At 46.5% G+C, this 25,331-nt stretch overlaps 1 protein-coding gene across 4 annotated transcripts in view; it reads right to left on the reverse strand.

Moving 5' to 3' along the window:
• FLNB (filamin B) overlaps positions 1 to 25,022 on the reverse strand; it is a 71,360-nt gene extending 46,338 nt beyond the window's left edge. For all 4 annotated transcript variants that reach the window (XM_054387356.1, XM_054387357.1, XM_054387355.1 and 1 more), the window contains exons 1-2: positions 24,716 to 25,022; positions 624 to 872 (exon numbers count right to left, since the gene is read on the reverse strand). In XM_054387356.1, coding sequence (XP_054243331.1) covers positions 624 to 872; positions 24,716 to 25,007 — 541 coding nt within the window. In that variant the 5' untranslated portion in view covers positions 25,008 to 25,022. The remainder of the gene's footprint in view (positions 1 to 623; positions 873 to 24,715) is intronic.
• Positions 25,023 to 25,331: the final 309 nt, after the last annotated feature.

The raw sequence follows: 25,331 nt of genomic DNA on the forward strand, positions 1-25,331 counted from the left end.
CCCTCCAAATTCTGTACCGATACATATAACCACCCTTTATATCTCACTGGCTCTCCTGCACCAAATTTGCAAAAGAAAATTTCAACTGCTTGCCATAGCATCCCAGCTTGCATTAGATAAGCACAAGGAAGGCTTTTTCACAAGAAGGTGAGGAAATTGTGCCTTTTTCACATTTCATTGCATGACTTGCCACAAGGAGCACAGCCTCAGCTTGCTAAACACTGAAGTTTCAGGTAGTGTGCAGCTTCTGGCAGCTCTGTGCTCCCTCTGCAATCCTATTTCAAGGGAACACATGAAGCCTCCTGCTGCGCCCTGAAGTTGAAAGGTTGTTGGCACTTGCTGTGGGAACAAGGCTTTCTTGCATTTAGGAGCCAGAACTTGTGCCTTTGTCCCTTGCACCCAATACAAAGCTAGACGTGGCGCCTCCAATAATGCAATCACACATTCTGCTTTGGGCCAGTATTTCTCTTGGCCAAGTTGTTTACAACTTGCTGCTACCCACAACTGGCCTCTTCAGACTTGGGTTTTCTTGAAAGCCTCAATCTCGTATCCAGCTCAGCAGTAAAAACCTCCTCCCATAGAAGCAGCAGAGCAGCCGCAAGGACAGAAAGCAAAGGACTTACCTGGAGCGCAGCTGTCAACAAGAGCCCCCAGTGCTTTGCCATCCTGCCAGTTCTGATTGAAGTTCGTGATTGGCAAGTAGGGAATTTTGTTCTGGATCCAGCCCAGCAGCCTCTGCTTAGGGGTCTGCTTTTTTGCATCATCATCGCCTTCATCCTCCCACACTGGCATGGAAATGGAGTAGTGGAGGATAAGGGTCCATATCAGGCCAAGGATCAACTTTAAGTTTCCATCAACTATGGCTTTACTGTCTGGAAGACAAAAGACAGACAAGTGGTAATTCCCAGCCTAAAGGGAAGAGGCTTATTTTTAAAATACTGTGTCTTCTCATGTCCAGGTAATCAAGGACAAGAGAAGCAACCTAGGTCACTGCAGGCACATGCTCACGCAGAATCTATTCTTCATGCCTTGCATTAGAAAAAGAAGAGTCCAAGGACTCATGCTCTCCAGCTGTCTGGAGAGCTCAGTTCTCTTCATGGGTGGTGTGACTTGCCCTTGAAGCTTTACGACATTGAGGTCAGGAGTACTTACAGTTCAAGATCTCTTGTATTTTGCATTTGGACCATAAGTACCACCTTGTATTTTTAACTGCATTTCCGTCTTTTGAAAGAAGCCAGGCAGCACGTAGTGGAGTTCACAAGAACATCCCAAGAAGAGTCAAAATATCTTAGTATGTACCCAAAAGCACTGTTTATGAAACTGCATTTACATATAGGAATGTGCCTCCACATTAAAAATAATAGCAGAAAAAAGTCCTGTATGATTAAATCCAGCAAAGCCAGAGTTCAGAATTAAAACAAAGTCTGCACATATGATGACCTGAGTACACAGAGCAAAGTGGAGAGCAGAAGCCTATCAGGCATCCTTTCCACCATCACACTCCTGCCCACACAAAAAGTCATCTCTTCATGCTACAGAGTTGGAAGAAAATGGAAATCAGTTCTGGCTTTTCCATGGCACACTCTAGCTTAGCATAAGTTTATCACCACAGAGGCCATATCACAGCTCTACTTCAAGATATACGAGGCATCTTAAGGGCTTCTTTAGTGAGTTCTAGCTAGCAAAGGAAAAGTGTTCAATACTTGGATCGCATTATTCAGTTCAAGTTTGGAGTGTTAAGAGGTAGAGTCCTCCAAGCTGAACCTCACCATGCCCAACAGGTGGTTGGCATGCCCTTACTTGCTCCTCTTCAACTACAGAGACCACAGCAGCAACCCAATACCATCTTATCAACACAAAAAGATCTCCTGACTTTCAAAAGAAGTGATTACACAGAATAGCAACTGTTGTAGATTTAGGGATCAGACAGATGCTCTTCACCCCTCCCCAAAGGAGTAAAAGAAAACACTCCACACAGGATTGCAAAGAACTGAAAATTTAAATGGGAGTACTATTCACAACTACATACAACAATACAAAAACACACAAGAGTCTGGGCTAGTCCAAAAACTCACTAGGCCATAACCTTCCAATACCTTCCCCCCTGCAACCAGGTCTCAAGCCCCCAACCCCCATACCTCCTACCCAGGACCGAATGACACAGTAAAAATTAGCCAAGCTGCTCAAGGCCAAAAGCCTCCCCTGAAATATTAAACAAGAGATAGGAGTCTGTGCTGGGAGCAGGAAAGAGGGAAAAAGGGGAGAAAACAACAGTTTATATAGGGAAGATAAAAATGCAAGGTTATGGGATGGAATAACAATTTCTGGTGCCATCCCCCTTGGGACTGACAGGCTGTCCAGTCCCCCAGGAGGACCTCTCTATGGTTAAACAGCTATTCCTTAACCCACAACAGCAACCAAGAACAGGAAGCACCAGGGTGTTCCCTTTAACCCAATGCTTAGGCAAAGTGGTTAATATTTACAGGGTTTCACAACCGGGCGGTAGGGCCGGAACAGATAATGCTGCAACTTCAGACCTTGTGTGGCCTCTGGCCTTTCTGGACAGTTAACATCTGCTCTCTATTCAGCTTTGTATTGGCGTTTTAAATATCACTTTTGACTAATCTTACAGGATTATGATAAATCAGTGTCTGCCACTTGATTGCTCACTGCTGATGTCACACCCAGTCTGAGACAGGCAATATATAGCTATGAGATGATTAAGCCTTGCTGGGTTTTAATTAAGTTCCAAGGTAATAGCCTGAATCACTCAAGCAGGATGTCTCCTAGCAACAACTAAACAGTTTCTGCTGTTACACATTTCCCCTTTCTCAGCAGTTCAGTTGCAAACTGGTCAGCCAAAGGAAGATGCTCCTTTGCAGCCTATGATAGAAAGCTTTCTTGAAAGAAGTCTTATCAGAGTAGAAAGAAGAGCCACATTTTACATAAGAGGGAGGCAGCAAAGCCTGGCTGGCAGGCTCACCACAGCACCTGAGTTCTGCAAACTGGAATTAAGGGCTACAGTGTGCAAAACCCAGACCACTGGTGCAATCTTCCACTGCCCACCTGCTCCCCATGTCTGCAGCCCCTCCATCCTGCATCCCCATAGCAGGCTCACCTACTCACACCACTGGCCATCACATGCCTGCACCAGAAATTCCTCCAGGCTTCCACTTTATACTGACATCAGCATTTTTACTAGAGTAGACATAGCAACTGGTTTAACATGATGTAAGTAAACTTGTTTTGGAAAGCCATCTAGCATTCACAGGGAGGAAAGCCAGCCAGAATAGAGGCACCTCAAGCACACTGCTACATGCAGGTTACTCAAGATTAAAAACAACCAAACCCAAAACTTATTTCATATTTACAGCACAATGTCTATAGGAGGATGTGCTGTAATTACTGCAGCAACCAGCCCACATGCTCAATATCCACCAGCACCCCATCACTATCTCCAAGGGCACAGCTGTTCTCTGACCTAGGGAAAAGGCACTCATATAGAAGACAGCTTCACATCAAGAGCAAGAATATCCAGTCTCATCAGCTTTGTCCAGAGAGGCCAGGCATGGGGCCACTGCTCTGGTGACAGGAAAAGGTCACCACAGGAATGGGACAGCTCTTCCTCTGCAGGGCTGGTGCCATCCCCACAACTGTATTTTGTTACCAAAGTTAACAAGCTCTTCTAGCTTCCCAGCTTCCTGACAGGCATAGGGATCTCATGATGTAATTTTTTCCAAGCCTGCTTGTGGAAGGGCTTGTCTGCTTTCATTTGGAGTGAGGTAGAGGGATTGAGAACTCCTCCTGAGGCAGAACAGGAGACCTTAATCAGCACTCAGTAGTGCCATTCACATGCCCTTAATGCAGGCACTCTACTCCTGGCTACAGGGAATCCCACCAGCATCTCAACTCTGGCTCATAATCTGTCACCATATTAAAGGACTCTCCCTGTTCAAGAAGGGAGAAGAGTACAGTTCAAAGCAGGGTTGGCTTCCAAAGCACTGGTGTCAAGCTTGGCTCCCACCCAAGCATTCAGTCTCTCCAGAAAAGCCTCTGCTTTAGTGCTGCCTTTTTAATCAAATTACTAAAAACACTGAGGTCTCCCAGGCACAAAGAAGCAAGCAGAGCCCAGGAAGACAAGCATCCATTACCAGGTCCTGCAAAAGGAACACAAAGCTGGCCCAGAGAACCCTGAAGCCCTCTTACGAGAGCCAGATTTGCAGGCATCCTCCACCAGCTCCAAGTGCACACTGTCAGTCTAATACTGCCAAGGTTTTAGAACAGTGACAAAAAAAAGTGTTTCTAACAACACTTAAGCACCAACAATCATTAGTGCAGGTGCTGCTATGTACCCCAGCTCAACTGGCTTTCCACTGGATTCCTCTCACTCCTTAGTCTGCTTCAAGACACATGCTCTTGGAGGCTGGAAAATGGACTATATGATCTTACAGCACTGCTTTCTTAGGACAAACATCACTTTTATGCATTCTAATTATTCACACAATCTATGCTCTGAAGCTTTACAGAGCCTTTCAAGCTATATGTCTTAATTCCCTCTCTGGAGCTCCTTGTAAATTTACAGCAGCCATGCTCACTTGCGGTCAGTGCTTCAGTCTCACAAGGATGTGCCTCCAGCACTGGCAGCAGCATTTGGTTTTCAGCTTTGACAAATTAGGTAGATGGGAAGAAATAGTCTGCTTTCAGTTGAAAAGCATGTGTTTACTCCATGGCACCAGGGGCATTTCTGCAGAATAAAGGAGCCCTCTCCATGCAGACAAGGGTTGTTGATGTGAGCCTTCCCGCACTTGGAGGAAGTGAGCTGTCACATCTCATCCGCCAAGATAATTTAGCAGGGCTGAACAAATTCTTCACAGAACCATTGTAGACAGCTTTAATCTAGCCTTTTTTGGAGAAAGTGTGGTCATCTGCATAATTTCCTTTATTCGTATTACAACACTTAACATCTACAGATGCAGTTACACATATGAAATACACTCTCTCACTGGTTCACTGTATCCGGTAGGAGACGTATGCTTTGGAGATTAAAGTTCTGCACAGCTGAGTCATGTACCAGCAGCAGAGCAGGAGACCTGCTGACAGCCACTGGACTTGTATTTTCAAAGAATGATAGAAAATGGTAGGGGTTAGAAAGGTCATCTGGAGATCACCTAGTCCAACCCTCCTGTTAACACAGATATGCCTCAATGAGGTTACATGAAGATGCATCCAAACAAGTCTTGAAAGTCTCCAGAGACTCCACAGCCTCTCTGGAGAGCCTGTTCCAGTGCTCCATCACCCTTAAAGTAAAAAAGTTTCTCCTTGGCTTCAAATGAAAAGACAACATTTTTATGAGGAGCCCAGGCACAAAGTATGAATCCATGGATGAGGCATAACAGGATCTCTCACCTGACCCAGAACAGTACTTAGGACTTGAGCTCAGCTGGAAACAGAACCAGCTTTAGAAGTGCCATCTAGAACAGTCAAAGGTTAAGGGTTTCAGAGGTTCTGGTGCGTTTTGTGTTTTCTCTTCATTAGAACTCAGAACTTTTGGGTTGTTACATGCAAATCCTGCTGATTGATACTCAGCAGCAGACTCCAAATTTGCAGACGCTGTTAGATGACCACTTTTAGGCAATCTGCACATTATTATGTGTAGACACATGCTCCAGAATCAGCAAGAAGCTGAAACACTAAAGTCTGGCTCAAACAAAAATCTTCATTCCCACATACACTGTTCAATGTACATTTTAAATTTGGTTTACTCCACTAACTTGTTTTCTTCCTCTAAAACTACCCAACAGCAACCCAATGCTGACAAAAGAGCAACTGCCATGAAGTCAGCTGCAGCCTTCATTCAGCAGCAGAGAGATGTTATCTGTGGGGACAGACTGCTGCCAGCCCACTGCTGAGAGATCCTGGTGTCAGGATGTAGCTCAACAGGACCTGCACCCTGACTGCTGGGGAAAACCTGCCAAGAAGACTTAAGCTGCTCTGCAGAATCAATACCAGCGTTGAACAAGTGAGCACTTACTCCTCTGTAAAGAAAAGAGGCTATATATAGCTAACAATATTAAGTTTTATGTAGGAGTAGCCTGCTCCTTAGTCACCTATTAGGATTTAAGTGGCTGCCTGGAAGGTGAAGAGGAAGACAGGCTGAACCAGAGCTTACTTGCTTCCCCCATCACACCTCCAAGTCTAGATTGTAATCCTTACATTTTTATTATCCTATTAACTAAATGGCATTTGGCCAAAAATATGGATTATGGCAATTCTATAGGCGAGCAGCGCACACCACCAGTCTGTCTTGAAAAGGAACCAAGTTTTAAGTCCTGAAGTTGATTTATAATTGTTGTTCTGTAGTAAATATTAATATGGTATGTTACTCTTGGACTGTTAGTATCACACTCCTCATAGCAAAGGCATTAAAGTGCCTAGTATTCAGCCAGCAGCAAGACTTGCCTAAGCCAGTGCTGTGACCATCAAGACATGCGTGTGTCATTTTTACAGCCTGGGCCACACAGAAAACTTCCCAACCCAACTTACCATGTGGAAAACCACCAATGCTATACAGCCAGGTCCTCTTTTTGTGTTTGCGGTTGCCTCAGAAGCCAATACCAGAACTGAAATCGGGCATTGATCTGAAGCTTGTAAATTCATCTACTTGAGTAGAGATCTCTAAAGTCTACCTGGAGTGCTGTGCCATAGCCAGCAGCATGGTAAGATCCAACTTGGTGCTGGCTTTTTAAACAGAGCTGTCTTTCAGGCCTTTAAGTCACACTATCCATGACTAAGCAAATTCAGCACCTTTTGCCTTTAACCTAGGCACCCAGGGGCACATTACAATTTTGTTTTAGGCATTCTCAGAGCTGTAAGATTATTTATCATTACTTGATTTCAAGAGCTAGTGCTGCAAGATAAACTCTTGTGACTTTATGCAGTTTTCAGAACTGCTCCACTTGTGCTCTGATTTTTCCCAGTCCAGTGTACATCCTTTAGTTCAGTCAGCTCTATACTGGAAGAAGCACTGTTACCAGAGGGGACAGGGGTGGGGGGAATTAAATGCAAAAGATCTTGCAGACTAGGAACCCCCTCAATCATCTGCTCAAAACGGTTTCCAAGTTGTAATATGGAAAATTCCAGGCAGATTTTGGGGAAAAAGTCTTTTCCATGAGGATTGTCACTTACTGGAACAGACATCCAGAGAGCTCACAAGGTTTCCATCTTCCAAGGCAAATTTAACTGAATGCATCCTTCAGGAACCTGATCAAGTTGGGTCTGCTCCAAGTACATGGCTTGACCTATACAACCTTTAGCAGATCTCTACAACACTAAGTTACCCTACAATTACAATCAACTTTGTGAACAGTACCTTTTGCTCATGTGCAAGCCTGCTCTGCATTCAGATTAGGCACAAGTATTATCCGAACTGCAGCACCACTCCTTGAACTCTGCCCTACAGCAGAGCTGCAAGTCATTTTCTGTTGGACAATTAGTGGAAGCAAGATAAGCTACCGCAGCAGACAGCTTCCTTGCTAAATCGAGCTAGCAATACAGACTTGTACAAAGTCTTGTGAAACGACTGAGGACTGAAAAGGCAACTTTTGAGTACTAATTTATTTTCTATAAAGCAGTTCCCTGCCTGAGGCTACAGTCAATACTGCTTGTTTAGTTTGAGCAGTCATCTCAGAAGTTTCGATTTTCACACCTAGAAGTTCTGTCACAAGTGGCACTGATCTCGGCACCCAGCCTCTCTAAAAAGCGGGCACCCTCTCCAGTGTTATCTTGCCCATTTACAATTTTGGTTCATGCATTCTATGAAGGAAAAACTCTAAAACACATAGTCCTTAATGCAGAACAAAGGAGTGGTCTCAACAGCCCTTACTCTGTATTTCCAGACAATGAAGGAACTTTGTCTAACATAAAGCTCATCTCAGTTATGGATCATTTATGTAGAGACTGGAGGAATTTTAAATCCTGATGCATTGAAGTTTCTGACTACTTGCCCACCTCTAATTATTTTCACCTATTGTTAAACAGCTATAGCAACTGGAGAACAGAAAATTTAAGCTCTCATTAGGGCTTAATCTGCTCCAACAGTGAAAACTCCACACCGAACCAAGCTCTTCCAAAGCCCTGCTCTGCACTGCATGCATGCCAAACAGAAGTACTCAAATGAGACAGAGCTGAGCAAGCAAGTTGTCTAAGGAAATTCTTCACTGAGGCATACAGTATGTGTTCACAGGCTTACTGTGCCTGCTAAAGACATTAGCAACATCCTCTGTAGGGATATGTCTTTAAATCAATTATGCAGGTTCCTCTGTGCTTTGAGAACATACTGCAACCATTTCTGCCAGTGACCTTTACAGCCCAGGCCCACCTCACAGCTTCTCAGGGCTCAGCACACGGCTGAGCCAGCACACCTCTCAAAAGCACAAGTTGCATTCACTGTGCAGAACTGGCACCAGCAGCTCACTTGCAACCACTTCCCTGGATTGCTAACTGACCTGCTGACCTGTAACAGCAGCATGTTCCAGCTCCATCATATCTCTGCTCCTCAGCAGCCTTTGCAACCGGTGCTGTGACCCACAGGAGAGACATTCCTCAGCATCCAGCTTACCTGAATGCCGGTAGGCTCCCAGCTCAGCTCCTGCACCCTGACAAGGCATAGCCAGTGGTCAGCTTCACTAACGAGCCTCAGAGCATTCGTTACCTGAGGAAGTTTATCTTCAGGAAGCGTAAGTGATACACCATGTACACAGCAGATCCACTAAGCTTTTACCAGGTGAGTTTTTCAGGAGGGATTGCACTTCACTGAAGGGTTGTAAGGACAGTAAATGAGTGCTGACAGGAAAAAAAAAAAATTGGGTTGGGGGTTGTTGGTTTGTTTTTGCTTTTGTTTTTGTGGGGTTTTTTTTGCAAGGCAGCAGAAACCATCTTCCTCCACACTTACCAGGACATCTGGTTATTAAAAAAAGATTAAGATTGTTTTGTGAGACTCATGTTAGGATTTGATAAATTAAACATTACAGTTCAAAGGTTTTCAATAGTTTTCACTTCAACTGGATCTGAAACAATTCAGATCAGAGAACTTCAGGCCATTATTGCATTCACCACCCTGTACTGTCTACTGGTGCATGTTGGGCCTCCAGAAAGGATTTCTGAGATGGAGCAGGCAACTATAAAAATAAGTTCAAATCCAGTTCTTTCAATGTAGATTTGGCAAGAAAAAAGACAAAACAGACTTTATTCTTTTCTGTATTAAAAACAATCAAACCAGTGAAGCTCACTGGAGTGAAGTACAGCTGAAAATAGTCCTGTTCAACTTCTTAATGGGCATCCAGAGATCACTCATGTCTCACAACCAAAGAACAAAGGCATAAGATGACGCAAGACTAAGCCAGCAGTATAACAGCAACAGCAACCAACTCAGCTTCTCCAAAAGAAACTGAAAACACCCATGGGGGGTGGAAGAAGTCAAGAATTTCAAAATCAGAAATTGCTAGGATGGGTGGGGAAACAAGTCAAACTGCGGGTGGCTTATGACCACATTCCTTAATATTTTCAGTTGGAAGCCTACAGTTTGTTCTTTTAGGAGCCATACGCCAAGTTATGTTATGAATGTGTTGATCTGATGTTCAGAAAAAACCCCAGGTAGGTGTTAGTGCACATCCAACTCTTGCCATGAGTACTCCTGAGGAGCATCTCCACCAGAAGCATGACTCCATGCTGCAGGGATGGGATTAGCAGCAAGCAAGGATGCAAAACATAGAGGAACAAGAGCTGCCATTCAGACCAGCTATTTCAGGCTCAGCCACTCGCTGCCAAGCAGGTCCCTCTCACAGCTGCAGGACCGCAGTGCAGATACCCAGCCAGGCCACGCACAGGAATGCTGCGCTAATTATTTGAGATCCTTTTCAGGAAAAGGGAAAAAAAAAAAAAAAGCCTGAACGTTCTGCCTTTGTACGGCAGCAAGTTTCCATGAGTGCTGCTTTGTTCACAGCAAGCGAACCCTTCGCCAGCTCGGCAGGGCAGCTGGCCAGTGCTCCACTGTCACACTCTGACCCCGAACCCCCAGCTCAGCTCATTAACCAGCATGGCCACAGGGCAGGAGGCATCAAACTCCTCCACTCTCATAAACCCCTGTGCCCCACCTGTGGCTCCCCATGGCCTGCTGGTAAGGAAGCAAGCTCCGGCTATACTTGAGGCCTGCCACGGCATGCTGCTGCCCGTGACACCGCTGCCAAAACTGCCCCAACAATGGGCCCAGTGAGTGCAGCCCCCATGGCGCATTCCCCACTGCTGAGCTCATCCCACCGCTCCTCTGGTGCCGGCCCGTCCAGGACCTTGTGGCTACTGTTTGCCTCTGCCGGGGCAACAGAAGTGGCCCACGCTGCTGCTGCTGAATGAGCAGAAGCTCAGCACCCTCAATCACAATGCACTGCATTTTGGGGGAGCAAGGAATAGGACCTGGGTGGCAAGGGCAGGAACAGGCTTACAACCCCTTCGTGCCTCACCACTGCCTGGGGTCTTTGGCCAGAGCAGAGAAGCACCAGGAAACTATGGGGACATGGTGGAAGCTGCCCGAGTGATGATTAATCATTCGGGAATGACTTGAAGGAAAGTCCCTGCGGTGGGGAGTGAACATTCCGGAAAGCGGATTTCTGTTAAATGGTGCAGGGAGGGGCAGGAAGAAAGGAGTCCTCCTGTCTTTGCCATGCTTTGCTAGGAAACCCTTGGCTTAGCTTTTGAAACCAAGTGAAACAAACCACACCTCTCTCCTCCAAGTATGGGATGGAAGGAAAAGGGAAATTCTGCTCCGCGGGGGTCAGCACATTTATTGCCACAGCACTGCAAAGCTTTGCCTTCCTACCACAGAGGGCTGCTACACCCGAGTCAGCAGCACCACCACCACTCAATTCAAAGAAAAAGTTCCACTTGAAGGCATTAACATTTTAGTAAAATGAGAAAGTGTAACCTTAGCAAGAAATATTTGTCTAGGAATTGATAAACTGAAGGTTACCTCATGCATGCAGGCAAACAAAAAAGCAACTCCTCACAACACATGCTGACACAACAAGCAAGCCAAGCCTTGATCAACAAAGCTGAACTAATAAAAATGCTAGAGTCATATTTCTGCAAGTGTAACCAGAAAAAAAAAAAATTGTCTACAAAGCATGAGAGTGCTGTAACCATCTCCATAGGATTAAAGCAATCCTAAATCTCACCAGGTCACTTCAGGCTGCATCCAGGTTAAAAATCTGGCTAGTTCTTACACAGATCTCCCAGGGCTGGGAGAGACATTGGGTGACAAAGCATTAGCTTGTGTTGTAGCTTACATTACTGAAAGAAGATTTCCAAGCTTTAGTGCAGGGGACCAACAAGAAGATCCATCCTTCAGCACCATCATGGACTAGAGATGGAAAAGGTGCAAGAGGTATGGCTGCAAAAAAACAGTCTCGGCAAAGCCAAAGAGCAACAAGTAATCCAGAGGCTTCCAGACACCAGAGTGACCTCTGTGTTAAAGAGTGTGTTTACTCACATTGGGGGGTAGGTCAAGATAGTTTTAAGAAACAGCATGTAAAATCCTGCCGAGATAAATGAGCCCATTCAGATAGGGCTGTCTAACGTCTTCTGTGCAGCAGACGCCAGGCACAAAAGCTGCAATGGATGTAGCTTCTGAAGCCAAAACCAACACATTGGAAATTATCAGAAGTGATTACTCTTTGGGGAAATCCTTGGCCACAACATACAAGAAGATTCAATTTTTCCATTTGAAACTAGAATAACTGCACTGACTGGTGATTCACTGTGCACTGGGCTGTTTGAAGGAAATCCCCATTCATGCAGGCCTGTACAGCTCAACCCATCTCCACTCCACATTGTAGCACCAAACAGCTCAGAACTGGGGCATACTTTGTGGTCCAGCACTGGCAACACATCAGAAAATATCCTGCTAGTTACTTCAGTGATGAAAAAGATTTGTGGTTTGTCTCAGTTTTGACAGCCTGTGATTCTGAGCCCCTGACAGCACGGCTTCATGCATGTTTGTTCTGAAACATTTAAGCACAGGTACCCTGTTATAGATGCTGTGCCTTAATGACAAAGTTACGACAGAATTTATCACCAGGTCAGCTATCTGTCCTACCATTTTCCAGAGAAGCAATAGGAAAGGTGAGCAATCTCCCTCCAACATCTAAGCCATTTCAGCAATTCATTTTGACATTCAGACATAAGTACATGCTCTTAAACATACTGCACCAAAAGCAGTCCTAAACCCACACACACTGCCACCAGAACACATCTTGCCACATCACTGCAATTCAGTGCTGCCATGATGTGAAAACTGCCTCAAATCAGCTGTAGTCCTGCCTCTGAGCTCTGGCCATTGCCATGCAATTGCCCATCAGGAGGTGATGGCACATCTGCACAAGCAAGACTGCTTTCTGCAGCCATGGATCAGGTGGAGAAGCTCAGGGCAGCTCTACAGTCACTACAAACACGTGCATCCACTCACATCCCTGCAGTTCTGGCAAGCACTGTTGCTTTTCCATGACCACTATGAAGATGTCTTATGCTTTTGTGCCTAAGTCAGCTAGATGTATATTCTTCATGAGTATTCACACAGGAATACCTACCCTCCCTCTCCACTGGAAATCATCTCCATTCCTACCCAAGAAGGAGGGAGGCCACTTCCTTCCTGCAATATCAACCTTTAAATAAAAACCTTCAGTGTTGTGCTCTTTCTAGAAAAAGCAGAGAAATCATTTAAACCTACTTTTGTATGCTTGTGCAACCCAGCAGTAAAGATGCTTCCATCTGCAGAGAGCAGAAGGCTCACCCCAGCACAGTCGAGATTTCAGCCCTGTGTGTTTAACATCCCACACAGGACAGCACTGTGTTTACACAGTTTCAGTTACAAGTAGCCAATATAAGGAATAGACACTTGGCCTGAGGCCCAGGTAATTCATCCAACAGTGGCAGCCACTATCAGACAGAACTCTTTTGAGAGGAGCTTTCATGAGCAGGAAAGTGGTGGTGGTGAATCTGCAGAGGCAGTGTCTGCACGGGTGGTCTCCAAGCACCTTAAAGAGGACCATATGGGATTACTGGTACAGCTTGAGCACATATTAGCCACAGCTGTGTGACACTTGTGCAGACCACTACCCACTCCTCCCACCCAGATCTGCCCACTGCACACTAAAGCTTTGCTTCAAATGTGAGCTTTGCATCCCTCTGTGTAGCCTAAGGGACCCTCCCTCCAGCTCACACCAGCTCTTGGAAACTGTCTAGCCCCAGCCCCTGAAGCTGCACAGGGGCCATCATCCTGCTCTTCCCTCCACAGGCTGCTATTAGCAAGAGGCAGTAACAACTCTTGTCATTTGACATCATCAACCTAATCCAACTTTGTCAGGAGCTGCTTGGCCATAACAGGCCAACAGCACTTTCAAGCTAGCCAGCACTCAGAGAGATAGCACCTTTCCTCTGCAGAGGATGGACTTCAAATCTTCCAACTGTAGGCTCACACAAGTCCTTCCAAACTTCACAAGCTCACAGCCTCATTTGCTTCCAAGCTGAGCTAGTCTGGTGGTGTTAATCTGGGGAGGAGATTTCAACCCACCACGTTAGTCTTCAGGGAAAACCTTCCACCACACACACGATGACTGAGCAGGGTACAAGCAATTACCCAAATCCTCACCAGCTGCAAGATCTCATTTTTAATCTGTGGTCTCACATTGTTCACATTTTGCAAGCCTATTACATTTTGTATTTTTAGCAAAACAACAAAGAAAGCATTTGCTGTAGGGGCAATTTTGTTACAGCTGGAACAGTTGCAGTAACACTGCAAGCTCCATTGCTCTGCCTGATCTCCCATACCCCTTCTGGGTACTTACCAGGTTAGGTACAGCATTAAGACACCTTATCTGGTGCAATTTCTCTATTTCACCACGAAAAACATTCAGTGACATGCTATTACCTCCACCCAGACAGAATAAGAGCTCCTCAGGTGCTAGTCCTACTCCTAGATGAAGAACAGGCTGCTCCTTTCAGCTTTTGAGGTTGAACGTTCTTACTGTCCAGGTACTGCTTCAGAAGCCTGAGCTACTTTTCTTGCAGGTAGTGTATGAAATACTCTACAGTTTGGTAAAGTCTATGCTTAAGTAATAAAGCTGGTTAATCAAAATATTTAAGCTGCTTCTGCCTTAGGCAGTGTTTTCAACCGATAGTTGCAGCACTCCATGAGAAAGAGCTCAATCTTCTGCCTTGCAATTAGTGTTTTTTAAAGATAGGTAATTTTCTTCAGTTATTTACTATATTGGAAGCAGTATTTACTGAGTTTTAAACACTGAACTCAGAGCTAGGCTACAGAACCACAGCAAAATTTGAAATAGATTTATCAGAGTAGGTTTTTTTATGTCACTAAATTCAGGGGGCTTTCCTGGTTGAGTCAGGGTTCTTCAGCAAAGCTTTCCACCTGGGAAATCACAGAAATCTCTGCTGTTTCCAGGGCTTGAACTAGCAGCTCCTCACAGGAGTCTTCTGCTCCTTGTGCCTTCATAGCAGAGCAAACCACCTGTGAGCTGACCCTTGCAGTCCAGCTCCAAAGTGTTTCCTCCCAGAAAGCAGTATACTAGGATACACTCAAGTGAGGATCCCAGCAGCCATATGGTTAATTCTCTGGGACAAGATGTTTGCAATATCCTTGTCCAGGATTCCCACATGCCCCTATCTCTATAACTGCAAATGTCTGCAAGTCATTAGCATGCTCAGTAATGCTCAGCAGCCACTAATTGTCTAGTGGGACAGCATCAAGGGCAAGGCTGAGCTAACCCCACTTTACAGTGGCAGCAGGGTGAGCGCAGTTGGTGTTTCTGTACTCATGTTTTGGGGGGAGAATCTGGACCACTGGAAGACTATCTCAGACTTTTCTAACTTTCTGGATGCAAACAGTAACTGAGTACCTGCAAGCTGCACCTGCTTCTGCACAGCTCTGGAGAGCCCCAGGGCATGTTGCAGCCCAGGGCCACAGTGATCTGCAAGCACTACTCAGTAGCCTGATTTTGTGGCTACTCAAGCCACATGCTCACATGCTCTTTGGCAACTTGATTGAGCTGGCAATCTTGGCTCTTGCTTACTTCTCAGGACAGGTCAGGGAAGTACTATTAGTACAAGAGCAGGTTTATCAACATGCAGCCAATTTTGGGCAGCCAGGGTCTTCTCTGACATAGCTGCACTGGACTTGTGTTAAGAGTTACCCTCCAGCTTTTGGCCATCCATATTTGATGCAGCACTTTAATGGTCCAGCACACATCATGCATCCTCCTTTAGGAGGGTCAGCTCACTTCAGCCACCACTATTTACAGACTACATTACCACAAATGGGGGTTAGGGGGGGGGGGGGGGGGGGGGGGGGAAGGGGGGGTGGGGAAAAAATGGGGGGGGGGGGTATGTGTGATGGGGGGGGGTGGTGGGTTTGGGTTGGTTTTTTTTTTTGGGGGGGGGGGGGGGGGGGGGGGTTGTTTTTTTGGGGGGGGTGGGGTTTGGGGGGGGGGGGGGTGGGGGGGGGGGGGGGGTGGGGGGGGGGGGGGGGGGGGGTGGGGGGGGGTGTGGGGGGGGGGGGGGGTGGGGGGGGGGTTTTTGTTGGTGTTTTGGGGGGGGGTGGGTTTGGGGGTTTTTGTGTGGGGGGGTGGGATAATAGTATGGAAGAAAATGGGGGGTTTTATAATGTAGGGAAAGTTGAGTATAATGAATTAAGGTAGATAAGATGTTTGATAATGGGGATTGTAATAATATGGAGAATGAATAATAAAGGGGAGTAGAAGAAGTGAATGGGGTAATATTAAGTTGTGGAAATTTTTTTATTGAAGATTATTTAATTGAGAGTTAGGAGTTTTAGTGCTGTTATGGTAAAGATTGTATTATTAGTGATAGAGTGGATAATAATATAAGGTTTTAATATAAATTATTAGCGTTTATATAGTTATTCAAAATATGCACAAACTGGGAGGGTTTTGAGATAAAATAATACATCGTAAAATAATTTGTGTTATAATAAGATTAAAGTCACAACTGCTCAGAGAGCCACAGTGACTAGCAATGACTCTAGAAAACAGTAGCTCCACAGGAGCATCCAGGTGTTGGAGCAGGCTCAAAGGTGCCTGGGCTTTGGATTATTTAGGAGACCAACAAGCAGTGCTACTTTGCTGAGAAAAGGAAACCTTCCAGGAATTCACTAATTAGCCATAAAGGTGAAGTAACACTTCTTACACCATCAAGATGGCAGTTTGACACCAACTTTTAGCAAGCCAGAGTTCCCCATTCTGTAGTGAGTCTCAGAAATAGTCAAGTTAATGCAAGATTTGTCTTAGACCATGACAGATATAAAGTATAATTATTATACTGCCAGTGCCCAGCCAGGAAAATGCATCAGAGACAAATGCAGAACCTTGCACATACCACCAGCTTGGGCATTTAGCTTCTGCGGTCCACGGCAAGAAGGATCTGCTACTACCATTTGCCTCATAAAGGGAGGACTTGCACAAAGGTGAAAGTCTCCTTCAAGACATTTTAGCCTTGGAATCTAAACTAGCTCCAAACTAGCTGGCTTGTCAGTATTTGCTTGTGGGAAGTCCACCAAAACCATACTGCACCCACTGCTGCAAGATTGTTAAAAAAAGGGAATGTAAACCAGTTAATTATACCAATTAAAGGAAGCAGAGATAGAGCACATTAGTATCTAGCCAAGGGGAATAGTATTTCCTCTTTTGTGTTTGAATAACCTTCAGATGCACATATGATGGGTGTTTGCTCAGAGCAGCTCCATACACCGAGCCTTCTGCTGCAGGGCTCCAGAGGATACCTTTCAGAGCTTGTTTACACAGCATGCCTCACCAGTTGCCACCTACGGCTCATTTTAGGACCACCAACCATGAGAGTGCCCTTTAATATAGGCTCAGAAATACAGACACATGCATTGTCTTCTCACAAGAGCAGCCACAGTCTAATCAAAACCAGTAGGCAGCCACAACCACCCAGGGTAGCCTCAAACAGCCATGGGCTGAGAGCCAAGGAGGAGAGCCAGCAGCCAGCATCCACCCCCAGGCCAGGCTGGAGCAGCCCCCAGGTCCAGACGTGTTTGCAGCACCTACGCAAGGCGCAGGAGTTGGTGTTTCAGAGCAGCATCTAATAGCTCTACCCAGAACTCACCTCGCAGGCAGTTTGAAGTGACCTCAGATTTCAGCACACAAAGCTGGTGGTAACACACCAGCTGTGATGGTTCCATTGTTTTCAGTTACAGCAGTGCAAGAGTGCCTGTGGCCAGGGTGCTTGCATCCCACTCAAGCTTGTAGAAGATGCCAAGAGCCTCCCTGACAGCATGGCAAGACAGCCTCAGTGCAGCACCCATGCCATGCAAGCACATCTGCAGCAATGCACCACCTGCCAGTGTGCACCTGGGCAATGCTGGGACATGCTGCTGTGACAGCCTTTGCCCAGTGTTTCCCCTCACTGCCCGCAGGCTGGCTGGATATCAGAATGGCAATCTGTGGCCACCTCACCTTCAGAGGACCCAGGGTTTGGGTGCTGTGCTACCACACAGCCTCACCAGTTCATGCTGGAGCAATTCACTGCTCTGACAAATAAACACGTCATGATTTACAGCATGCCCCGAAGCAAGGGAGAAGGATCCACAACCCATGATGTCATTGCAGTCCACAGCCAGTTTTGTGCTCTTACTGGGTAAGACTGGCAGGAGAGTTAACAGCAGCAGCTTGCATTAGGTGAAAACAGCTTGTGCCTTTGCAAGAAAAAAACCCATCCCGGACACTCAAAGCACTGCCACTACCAACTTACAAGCCTGATCAGTAGAACTCCCTATATTTCAGTGACCTAGTGAAAACTCTGAAGTATCCACTGAATTTATGCTTTAAATTTAGAGATTGCCTCCAGTATTTAACAGTTCCTTCCCATCAGATTAGCAGTCTACTTCTGCAACTTGCAAGGACCAGCACCTATTTGACTCAGAGGAAACATTCCATCAGCAAGCAGACATACAGCTGTGCATGTGCAATCTTCTCAGACATTTTGAGAGCCATGCTTGCTTCCTTCCAAGGGCAGTATCTGCTGGAGGTCCAAAAAACTTCAACCAATCACACCAGGGGAGACAGGGATCAGCTGTTCCATCCTCTACCCACCCCCAGATAGCTCCAGGGCACTGTCTGCTTCGTTACTCAGCACAAGGGAGGACAGGTAAGGCAACCCTTGCTTCTCTAGGAACTTGAGCAAAGCTTCCTTTGGCTGTTTGAAGTGGCCTAGTTTGTTTTCACTAACCCAAGAAAAATCCAGTTTATTCTTGACATGGCTGTGAGCATTACAGTTGCCATGCACCAGCACAGTAGGAACTAGACATGGCACACACCTCACTTCAACTTGTTAGACTTCAACTGCTTACAGCGGAAGAACATATATGCAAGGAATTGCAATCCTTTAGCTGAGCTCAAAGCCTACCACAGCAAACCCAAACCTCACTATGATGCAGCAGACATTATAGAGATACCCCCCAAACTCAAGGTTAGTTGCAGGAGGAACAGAAAGCTGAAAGAGACACACAGGTTAGAGACCACATCAGAGAGCAGAGAACCATCTGGATAGGACACACAATTTGATTACACCAAGGTTTTCAAGTACAGAAACTAGGATTCATCTCCTAATGATGACCTGAAAGAAACTAGGATTCATCTAATGATAACCTGGAAAAAAAAATAAAGCATCTTCCTTATTAGATTACAGGGCACTGGTCTTTGCTCAGGAGAAACACAAACAGGCAAGCTCCAGTAATTTTTGCCTTGTGGGGGGGAAAAAAATAATTTAAAAATCTGCATCAAGTCCCCAGAAGCAAGACCTAGACTTGAGTTTCATTGCATTAATCTAAGTCAATAAGCAGAGCTGCTTAGTCCATTGAAGAGATAACCTCAGATCTGGGTTGACTCAACTCTAAACCCAAGGTCAAGTTCCCAGGAAGAACAAGGGTAGCTCCACTCACCCCACCCAGGCAGCAGTTACAAGAAGGGTGGGTATCTACCTCTGCCACACACCAGTAATGCAATTAAAAAGCAATAGAGAAACAGCTAGCACAGGTTTCAGACAGGACTTCCATGAAGACTGCTACACTTATTTCTCCAAAGAAAAAAGTGAAGGTACACATCTGTTCCCCCAACAGTAGCATGAATTTAGCCTGCACAAACTAAATCTTGTGAGAGGTGCCATACCATGAATGCTGAGCCAAAGATTGCTCAGATCTCCTTACAAGAAGGGGCAGTGCCTTCCCTTAGTCTCTTCTACAGATAATTCGCTTTGGATTCTTTCCTCAACAGTTAACAGTCAGCTACACAGCATTTCCTTCCTCCAGAACAGACACACTTGGAACATCTGATTCTGTTTTTCTTGCCAAGATCAAAGGAGATGGCAGCAACACATCCTTACCCACTTCCACCTATCATGCATGTTCATCCCTACCTCGGTGCACTTGCATCAAGATGACCTCCTTCCCATAAGGGGATGCTCTGGAACAGGACTCACAGTACTGTTGAAGCGCACACACAAAAAGCAAGAAGTTTTCAGAGGGACCTACAGAAAGCCTGCACACCTTATCAAGAATCAATATCAGGCTTGATGCTTTGTAAGCAACACCACTGGGACAGGCTCTACAGACATATCAGTACCAAGCAGTAACAGAGCCAGACCATAGGCTGCTGAGCTTCTCACATCACATTGTAATAACAGGTCAGGTACCATACTCATGAGCTGTGCACCATGCCAGGCATTAAAGGAAGACAGGTCCACAGGGAGGCCCACCTGATGCTGGTGGCAGAGACCTGGTGAGTGCCCCAGTACAGCAGAGGTCTGTATGCATCAGCATCACCTGCAACATGCTATTTCACTCTGGTGTGCTTGCTTAGCTTGCATTGTTGGCTTAAACCTGGTGGGCTCCTGTTCAGATCCCAAACTGCACATCAAAGTCTGCTTCTGAGAGGCAGAGAGAAAGCAGGATTACTCTGCAGCTTGGGAGATTTAGAGATCATGGTTTTACTTCCCATCATTTGGAGCAGACAGTGAACAATACTGGCAACACGGCAGCACGGCCACACACAAGGCTAAGCATGTTCTTAGATTACAGTTGTAGGCTAGGGAAAGAGTTATCCTGACCCATTTAGATTTAAACAGCTCCATGTAAGTCAATACAGGACATGGCATTAGAATATGGAGCAGTTAAGACTTCAGCCCTCCTTGAATAGCTGGCATGGCATTTGGTGCCTTAAGTAAAAAAGCTGTTTAGCACATTAGTCTAACGGGGCTCAAGTAATTCTGCTGAAGTTTGATCACTTTACAAGTTTCCGTTCATATGTAAAAGAATGCAAGAACAGTCTGTGTAACCTACCTTCAAGTTTCCTGTAACTTGGAGCAAATAGCTTATGCAAAGCTACTTTTTCTTTCAACCAGCAGTCCAACTACTGAAATAGAAGGTACTGAGGAGACCAGCCACCCTCAGAAACCAAAGTCACCTCCAGTCTCCAGCAGTGAGGCCCACTGCCAGTCTATCAAAAATAATTTTCGAGGGAAAAGATTAAGTGTCACATTTCCAAGAAGCAGAAACCTGCTTCCAAGACACACTGGATACTTTCCAGAAAACAGCCTCCAGGGAAGTCACAGGCAAGTGGCAGACAAAACGCAAGTGTATTTTGACTACCTCCTTATGATGTGTTAATAGCACCTGGAGTGAGACAGACAGAGACCCTAAGTGTATACAGGCTGCAAACATTTCCATTTTTTCAGTTTTCAAGCACCTAGCTCTAGGCATTACAGGACATTCACCAAGTTTTGAAAAGACAAATTCTCCTCTCAATATTTAAGATTCACTTCATCATTCCTCAGTGCGAGAGATTTCAAAAGTACTCAAATGACTTACAGGTCAAGATATTCTCATCTTTAGAGCATGCACTAGAGTACAGTGTACATATCAAGTATTCATCAAAACCCACTTGATATACAGGTTAGGCTTGGTCAGAGAAAAATAACCCTTCCAGAAGTACTCCTGCAGTTGAGACATCCCAAGACCACCAAGGTCTCCATGAGGCAAATACTAACAGACCATGTTTATAAACTCATCTTCTTATCCATCTCCCTCCTGGCATAACTCAACCTCCTCCAGGCACTGCAGTGGGACTCAGGACCACCACAAAGACAAGCCTGAAAACCAGCCACAGCACTGCAGCTGAGACAAGCACCAGATCCCAGTGACACCCTGCAGTTGGGAAGCAAGCCAGATCAGCTCCCTTATCTGGTGAAACCACAACCGGGCAAAGAGAAACCACACGTTTTTCAGTTCGATCAATCTGACTGCTGCAGTCTAAGATTGCAGTCACACCAAACAACCCAGCCACTGAGTAGCCATCCTGCCTCTGCCAGCGAGGCAGGGCTGCTAAGTGAGCAGTGGCTACAAGGACACCACCAACAGGCACCAAACAGGACCAGAGCACACACCTAGGATTTGTCAGCTGCAAGCTTGGGTCCAAGCTTGGCAGGTCACAGCCCAAAACCACCTGCCAAGCTTCAAACACTGAACTCCTGTTTCTCAGCCTAATCAGTTGGCTCCTGTTGCCTGGTATCACAGTTTGTAGGGGCAAGCTCAGTGCCAAATTAGCTTCAACCTCTCTTCTCTGCCACTTGCTTTTACCAAGGCATGATGTGGCTCCTGTACAAAGTAATCTGCAGAGTCAATCAGCTCCTTCAGCCAAGAGCAAAGCCCTTGTGTTCTGCATTCCTGGCATCCTACTCTCTAGTGCCTGTCACGCCACAGCCACTCAGCACCCAGGAATCTGAAATTATCTTCAGTCTAGCAGTCAATAAAAAAGCCAGACTTAACACTTGTTAACACGTGAGTAGCACTGCAGCTACCTCATGCTGAGCTGAGGACTCCATGTTCAAGCCACCTTTCCTCACAGCAGCTTTCACAGAACTTTCAATGCCATCATTGCTGGATGGCAGAAAGCATCTATGTACTTGATGGCTGTTTCTACAGCAGACCACACATGTCATCACATCTGCACTGAAGGAGCTTCATGAATAGAAGAAAAGCATCTTGAAACTAGCTAACTCTGAGCAGAGAAAACAAGGGGCAACAGCAGAAGTTGTCCAGCCAGAAAGGGCTGTGATCAAGCAAGATAAATTTAACTGATTTCTCTCTGTATAGTCAAGCTTATTTTAAATGGAGAAAACCTGAATGCCAAAAGCTCGCTACTGAAAGTTGAAAAGTGTTATTGTAGTAAAGCAGCAGTAGCTGAGCCATAATACATGGCTTCCAAAACATTCCTGGAAGTTAAATAATAACTGGAACAGGCACTGCATCCACTTAGCAGAGGTCTGATGGCATTATTAATGCCAGAAATACAGCAGCCACAGCTGTCAGATCTTCCAGCTGATCTAGTTCAGAGCTGACCCCAAACACCCCAGGCCCTGAAGACAAACCTGGACATAAAAGTTCTCTACCTTAAAGCCTTTAGTGGTTCATAACCCCAGACCCCATAGTAGCCTTAATGTTTGTTCAATAACACAAAAGACAAGACTGAAAACTAGGTACAAAAACAAAGCCCTGAGTTCTTCAGAATCTCCAGGGACATCCCATCTCAGATGGATAACAGCCTCAGCCTATGGGCACTTGCAAGAAAGAGGTTGTGGGCTTTAGCCCCTTCAAGCAGAGCACTGCAAAGCTTACTTGGAACACTTTTTGGAAAGTGAGTTCAGGATGTTTTTTCAGGAGTGGCTTGGTTTATCCAGGACATTAGGGTTCTTGCGCTACAAAGGCACTAGCGCCATAGTCACTCAGTTCTCCCAGAGCTTCAAGTTTTTCAAAGTTCTGGAGTTTGGGGTTTCTTTGGTTTTGTTTGCTTGGAGGTTTTGGGTTTAACACCCAACACAGGTAAATTGCAAAACAGTTTGTCAAATCTTAAACAATTATGGTCACCCCACAGCCTAATCCTGTAAAGGAGCTATGCTGCTGTAATAGCATTTCTAGACAGGAAGTCACTGGAAGCCAAGCCTAACCAAACAACCTTGATCTCCCAAACCCACAACTCCAGAGAAGTCCCACAGACAAATAGAAAGACAACACTTTTTTAGGGGAAACAGCACAACAGGAGGGGAGCACTGGCCTGGTGTTAGTGTTGTGACTGGAAAGGAGCTATTCCAGTGGCTGAAAAGGAAAGGTGAGCTGAGATCTTAGCAAAAGCAAGCTCAGCGCTGGAGTCATCAGCTGCAACTTGAACCCCACTGTGTGTGAAGAGAATGCATCTCTGGTAAATAATTAGCACCAGCTTCACTCCCAGCTGCAAGTTCGATAGTTGCTTTCCTCAAGAGAAAAAAAAAAAAAAAAAAAAAACAGCCATTGGAGACCCGACAGTCCCCTTTTGTCCAAAGCTGCTTTTACATGTTGGTATTGAGGAACAACAGCATACCCCCATCTCCTCCACCCAGCCACAGGTTTCGAGAAGGGGCCAGGCCTCTTCCAAAGTGGAAAAGTTTGTATTTTTTCACTACTGTAGATAAAGCCTCCAAAGGGAAACAGTTTTCACCACAGCCTGGAGTTTTAAGCAACTAAGCAGAGCCACACTCACCCAAATTCAGCCGTGCAACTTTATCGAGACCAGAATCATCAAGAAGCAGTAATTAGAGTTATCTGGCAAAGAGCTAGAAAACGCATTCACATTCCTTCCCACAGATCTCTCAGGCATTCCAATTACTGCTTTACAGACTTGGTTGCAGCCACACCTGAGCTATTCCCAAAACTATTCCCAAAACAGTCACCACATGCATTCCCGAGGGATCATCTGCAATTCGAAAGGCTTGCCAACAGCTTTCATCTCATGAGCAGCCCACTAGTTATCTAGCAATTGCACCCTCCAGTGCAGCAATGAACAGTCAATCCTTGTGCCAGCCAAAACGAGCATTATCTCAAGCCACCTATCTCCTGGGGTTAATAGAGGTCCTCATACCTTTTCCACCCACGACCTACCACAGCAAAAAGATGAAGAAGTGCAATCCTTCTTAAAACCCACAACTATACCTAGGGAAGTGTTCCAACTAACCTGAACACTAGCATCATCCACTAGGCTCTGGCGAACAGGAGAAGTCTCCCCGCGCTCCTCTACCACCCACAGTACCACATATCTGCCCGCAGCTCATCCACAACAGCCTGGCTCCAGCACCGTGCCACAGCCCAGTCATCTCCAGCTAGCACCGTCCCAGCTGCATCTTCTGTTGTGTCTGTCGGAGGAGCCAGCGCTTGGGGAAATGGGCTGCACGGGGGCAGAACGTACTTCGGCGCGGGGCTTCTTCAGGAAAAGACCTGAAACCAAAGCCTCGCCTGCCTTAGAGCAGCAAGAGAAGCTCAGAACAGGCGAGCACCCCAGCCCTGACAGCCTCACGGCACACACAGCCTTAGACTAATGCTAAGCTACGCTTCCAAGCTTACTCTTTAGACCAGGCATCCCTCAGCTCGCAATTCTGGGGGGCCCGGCCGGCAGCACCCCGCGGCTGCCAAGCGCCCCCAGCTCGGCCACGCTCTGCGTCTGGCGAAGAAATAAAAAAAGAAATTCCCAACAAAATACAATAAACCGAGAAAAAAAAAAAAAAAAGCAAGCACCCTCTGTGCAGATGCACTCACCGATGGAGACCAGCTTGATGCTCTCCCGCTCCAGGAACTCAAGGGCCACCGAGACGTTCTCCAGCTGCATCTGGCGGAAGGTGGGCCGCTGGTGGTACTTGCGGTACATGCGCTTCTGGCTGAGCACCTCCAGGAGGGCGATGAGGCGCAACCCATCGCTCAAGTCGTGCTGCAGGTTGCCGATGCGCTTGTTGACGCAGCGCAGGTGCTCGTTGCACCAGCGGGTGAAGGTGTTCTGCTGGATCCGCTTCCAAGGCGCGTCCTCCGCCAGGTCCTTCTCGGTGGCCGGCATCTCGCCGTCAGCATCTGCCGCTCTGCGCCCGCCCTGGCCGCGCGCCTGCGTGCTCATGGCGAGGCCCCGCTCCGCCTCCTTCTCCCCGCCTCCTCGTTGATCCGCTCCGCCCGCGGCCCGCCCGGTCGCGCCCTCTCGCCTGCGGGGAGGGAGCGCGGAGATCAGCAGTGTCTGCGCTGCTGCGCCTGGTGCTGTTGCTGCTGCCGCCACCCCCGCTGCCTCGGCCCGCCCGCTCCGCGCTGCTCCTCCGCTCCTTGGCTCTGCGCGGGCTCCGCGCCGCCGCCCAGCCTTTATCCGCGGGGAGCGGCACGCCCTCGGCCGCAT

The sequence above is a fragment of the Indicator indicator genome, chromosome 15 (assembly GCF_027791375.1).
Source record: "Indicator indicator isolate 239-I01 chromosome 15, UM_Iind_1.1, whole genome shotgun sequence".
NCBI classification, from domain to species: domain Eukaryota; kingdom Metazoa; phylum Chordata; class Aves; order Piciformes; family Indicatoridae; genus Indicator; species Indicator indicator.